We start from the raw sequence: 5,381 nt of genomic DNA on the forward strand, positions 1-5,381 counted from the left end.
GGGCATGTATTTTATGGTGATAGATTAATTTAAAAGAAGTTTAACATTGTTCTGTGTATATTATTTGAATTTCTTCAATTTCAAACGAACGGCCCCTGATTTTCCTGTAATTTTTGCAGTATTTGAAATGAATATGTACCCACATAACTGTCTTCTAATCTGATTAAAATCTGGCCGAATTTTGGCCGATATTGAAAAAAAGTTTGGCCGAATTTGGCCGTGAGATGGCGTGTGTTTGGCCGTGAAGCCTGTCGACTATCTGGCAACCCTGCAACCAACTAGTGTAGACAATCGGGCTCAACTAGTGTGGACGATCGGGCTCACTGATGTAGACTTTCGGGCCAATTTTCTAAAACGAAGGATAGAAAAGACAATCGGACCCATTTTCTAATGACTTCGTCCGCCGACAACTTCGGTCGTGCGGAATTTGTATGGGGCGCCATATGGGCATTATTCCACACCCACTATTGTTTGGGGTCTATGCCGTGGTGTATGTCTATTTTAAGCTAATTCAATAGTGGAGTGTTAATTCTTCTGCACAATCCTTTCGTTATTATTATTTTTTTTTTCAGGTAAGAAGGAATGTGGATATCTATCAAAGCAATATATTAATTGGATTAGATTTATTCGGTGTAAACACCAAGGATATCCCACGAAAATCTAGAAGAAGACTTATTTCCAGTGGGGTCCTTCTGGTCCTTCCACCCTGGGCTCGTTCTATTTCCTTCCGGTCCTTCCGCTGTTGTGACGGTCTATTAAGCCTAAAAATATGAATTGGGCATCTGGCAAAAAATAAAGATCAATTTACTCACATTTTTTTATATGTAAAGAATAAAGAGAAAAAAAACTTTTTGAAGGTTTTTTGCTTTGCCGCCCCTATTTTTTTTCAGGTAGGGGCGGGTGAGGAGGACAAACAAACAACTTTTTATTTGGCCTTATTATACTTAGGACCCTATACCTGTAGTAGACCTACTGCATTATTTTCTGTTTTATCATTCATTTTTATTTATACCGAGTGGTAAAACTGTAATCTTGAAGGTGTAACTAAGGTAAGTTTCAGTGAATAAATAAATGTAATGTTTTGTGTTATACAATTTGATATTCAATACAGATTACGTTTATTTGGGTGGTGGTAGCCTGTACCCATGGACTAACACACGATAATGTCTAAAATATAGTACATATTCCTATTTACTATCATCAATATCACTATCACATTGGTGCAGACTTAGAAGGGGTGTAGGGGTCCCGACCGTCTCAAATTAATTAAAATAAAAAACAAATGATTGGAAATTGAAAACATTATATATATATATATATATATATATATATATATATATATATATATATATACATATATATACATACATATATATACATACATATACATACATATATATATCGTCATTCAATTGTAATAAATGAATTGCTAGCGCACGCAAAAAACAGGAAAAGGAAAATTCACATAACTTTTTTCGATTTAGCCGACGCCTTTGGCTCAGTCGAGCATAACTTAATAAACTACACGATGGAGAGATATAGAATCCCACCTATCATCCACAGTTATATAACTACACTTTATTCAAGACTCAGTGGAAAAATCCGTGGTCCTGCTTGGCAGTCATCAGATTTTAATTTCTGTAGGGGGTGTTCCAGGGTGACCCCTGTCACCTATAATTTTCTTAATGGCTTTCAACCCGATTATACACTACCTGAAAACCAAGGAGTCCGCGCATGGCTACAAACTCGAAGGAAAGAAATTTATCACTCTTCCATTTGCAGACGATTTTTGTCTAATCACTAAAGACAAAAGGGCACATCAGAAACTAATGAATGAGATAATAGATATTACACAATCTATGCATCTTTCTCTCAAGCCTATTAAGTGTAAAACCATGTCCATCAGAGGCGGTAAGCCTGATGAATGTAACTTTTAATTAGGGGTTAATATTCTTAAGTCCTTGAAGAGTGCACCCGAGAAATTCCACGGTAGTATGTTGGTTTTTAGTTTTAAAACTAAGGAAACCTTTGAATTCATGAAGAATAAAATTAATGGAACAATTAACAACATCAATAAAAGCCTTATTAGAAACGAATTCAAATTGCGTATATATATACAATACGCTACACCATCATTTCGCTATATGTTAACAGTGCCTGAGTTAACTGACTGTCAGCTTCAAACGCTTACCACATACACACAAACGCAATTAAACAATGGACTGGATTGGCCATAAACAGACCTACACCAGCATTCATACATAGTCCAGAGGGATTAAATTTCCCCCGAATATCCGACGTGTATCTGGAATCACATATCCTAACATATTCTCGTTCCCTGGTTAAGGCTGACAGTCGGGTAACCCATGCTCTGAAATGTAAATTAGAAAGTGAAACTAGATGGTCAAGAAAAATGCAAAAAAAAAAAAAAAAAAATGGCTCTAGAAAATGGAAAGTAGTCCACGATAGATCATATTCTAGGGCTGAATCAAATACCAATTGGTCAAAAATTAAGCCCCATATAAAAGAAGCTATATTTAGTAGGATTGAATTCTGGAATCAATATGTGGAACCCCTAAGGAAACAAGGTGCCCTACTAAAGCGTACACACCTTATCTCTTAAATTAAGGTAGTGTCAGGTTGTCAAGGTCCAATCCAAAGTCTGGTGCATTAGGTATACTTCCACCTGAAAAAAAAAAAAGAATCAAGATACAAGCTAATGTACAGTCAACTCTGCCTAAGTTAAATCTGTTGGGACTGTTCTAAAAAGTTTGACATATGCAAATTTCGTCTTGTGAATTTGGAAACAAAATATAGTCCAAATTTGACTTGTAAAAAAATGAGTTTGACACAGAATTTTAATGTATAGGCAAAAATTGGGACTCGACTTGTGAAAGCTTTTGACATATGCGAAGTTGACTTGGGCAGACTGAGTTGACTATAAATAAATAAGAAAATCACAATGAATGTGCAACATCATTTAGGCCATATGAGAAAAATGAAATAAGTACTTATAGAAATATACAATTTGAAAATTAATTTTGGCGGTATTTAAGTGTTCCTAACTGCATTTTTACAAGCAACAAGCTACGAACAGGGTTGTTGAAATATTGGTATTCTATGAATTGAATAAAATTTGGAAAAATCAGACTTAATTATGTTTCTTCTACACATCTATATGGAATGCTGCAAAAGCTAGACCTTCACAGAAAGTGTTAAAATCATGACATGATAAATTCTGTGAATCATTGGTCACTACGTACATTTGATTAAAAAACCTACTTACCTTTTACACGACTTAAAAACTTTCTTGCTTCAACAATCTTCAATGGTGGCACCAATTCCTCTTGCTCCACAAAAGTCAGGTCCTCATAGTTTTCAACTCCAAGCTCAAATAACTTTTCTTTAAGCTGTCTTAATCGCTCTTCATCCAGGTTCAAGACCAGCATAATATGTGATAATAAGTTTGGGTTATCCATCATAGTACTGTAACAATAAAGATAAATGGTCTCATTTGTTAGTTGGTATGGTACGAAATATTTCAGTGTAGTGGTAATGGTAATGGTGGGATATTTGTAGTGCGCCTTCCAGAATAAAATCTTCTCAAGCCGCCGAAAAAAGGTAGGACCATGAATTATAAAAAATTAAATTATATTATATCTTATATTATTGTGCCTATATTAATCAGAATATTTTTTAAATTTTAATTATTATAAGTTAAATAAATATAAATAAATGAATAAAGGAAATAAATAAACAAATAGAAAATAAATAAAAATAAATAAATAATTGATAAATTAAGCCTTCAAAAACAGGCAGACCAAGAATGGAAAAAACCAAGCAGCAGCATGAAAAATGCGAACTCCTGTTGTTGAGACGGTGTCACCAGCACTACCGCGTACACGCAGGTATTCCGGCGACAGTATGCTGGGCTCTGATAGCTTATACCTTGGATAAGCCTCGGCTCTACTACCGTGCACTGCTAAGGTGGCAACGCCGGCTCAAGTAAGGGAGTTGCGACTTTAAGGAACAAAAAACAAAACTCTTAAACTACAAAAATTGTAAAAAGATAAACTTAAAAAAAAGATGGGTTTTAAGTTTCTTCTTAAATGTATGAACGGAAGTCGCTTCACGGATAGAGGCTGGTAGGGTGTTCCAAAGTCTTGGTGCAGCAACAGAAAAAGTCCTATCACCGCAAGTTTTGAGTCGCGATGCTGGAACGGATAGTATCAATCTATTGGTCGTTGATCTCATAGACCTACTACAAGTTACAGAACGTGACGTTAGAATTTGAGAAATGTATTCAGGTGTCTTGTTGTGCGGGGCTTTGTACGTAATGAGGGGAATCTTGAAGGTGATGCGCTTGTCAATTGGTAACCAGTGTAGATGATGGAGAATAGGTGAAATATGTTCATGTGCATGAACTAACTTCAGAAGTTCATTTTTTGTTAGGAACTTTTGAATATGCTTGATGTTGCGCAGATGATATGAAACCGATTTACAAACAGTGTATATGTGTTTTTCAATCTTCATTATAGGATCAAAAACAACCCCTATATTACGGACTTTGGAAGATGGTAGGACATTGGTGTTACCAACTACAACACCATTAATCGGAGGTGGTCTTATATAGAGAACTTCAGTCTTACAAGGATTAAAGAAGAGCATGTTTTGTGACAACCAGGACTGAACATCACAAACGCATGCTTCAATGGTTTTCTTGGCTTCAGACCAGTTGTTGACATGGAAGCTAAGATAGAGTTAATTGTCATCGGCGTAGGCATGATATCGAACTCCATGACTGCTAATGATTTTGCTCAAAGGAGAGACGTAAATGAGAAATAAAATGGGCTCGAGAACTGACCCCTGAGGGACACCACTCTCTACATTAATGCACGCTGAAGAGCTATTTCTAATGCGAACCTGTTGTTTTCTAGATGTAAGATAAGATGTGAACCATGTAAGAACAGATCCACCAATTCCAAGAGATGCAAGTCTGTGAATGAGTATTTTGTGATCAATCGTGTCAAAAGCAGCACTTAGATCTAAAAAAACAGCCAAAATACAAAAGCCTTTATCAAGGTCAACCATTATATCGTTGTGGATTTTAACAATTGCAGTCTCAGTGCTGTAAACTTTTCTATAGGCCGATTGTAGAGGATCAAGCAGATTATTTACATCAAGAAAATTAATAATTTGATTTGCCACACATTTCTCAAGAAGTTTAGAGAGGAAAGGAGTGTTAAAATTTGTTCTAAAATTAGCAAGTTCATTGTGGTTTAAGTTAGGTTTCTTAAGCATTGGCCTGATGATCCCCACTTTTAAGTCATCAGGGAAAGTGCCAGATGAAAAGGAAGAATTAACAATCTGACAAAACACAG

The 5,381-nt window shown here is 35.7% G+C and overlaps 1 protein-coding gene across 1 annotated transcript in view; it reads right to left on the reverse strand.

Annotated features, from left to right (window-relative positions):
• Positions 1 to 848: 848 nt before the first annotated feature.
• LOC117119278 overlaps positions 849 to 5,381 on the reverse strand; it is an 88,404-nt gene continuing 83,871 nt past the window's right edge. Inside the window, exons 16-18 of the mRNA XM_033264084.1 lie at positions 3,287 to 3,492; positions 2,612 to 2,686; positions 849 to 2,371 (exon numbers count right to left, since the gene is read on the reverse strand). Coding sequence (XP_033119975.1) covers positions 2,625 to 2,686; positions 3,287 to 3,492 — 268 coding nt within the window. The 3' untranslated portion in view covers positions 849 to 2,371; positions 2,612 to 2,624. The remainder of the gene's footprint in view (positions 2,372 to 2,611; positions 2,687 to 3,286; positions 3,493 to 5,381) is intronic.

The sequence above is a fragment of the Anneissia japonica genome, unplaced genomic scaffold (genome assembly GCF_011630105.1).
Source record: "Anneissia japonica isolate Jap-2015-1 unplaced genomic scaffold, ASM1163010v1 scaffold2308_len244532_cov108, whole genome shotgun sequence".
NCBI lineage: Eukaryota > Metazoa > Echinodermata > Crinoidea > Comatulida > Comatulidae > Anneissia > Anneissia japonica.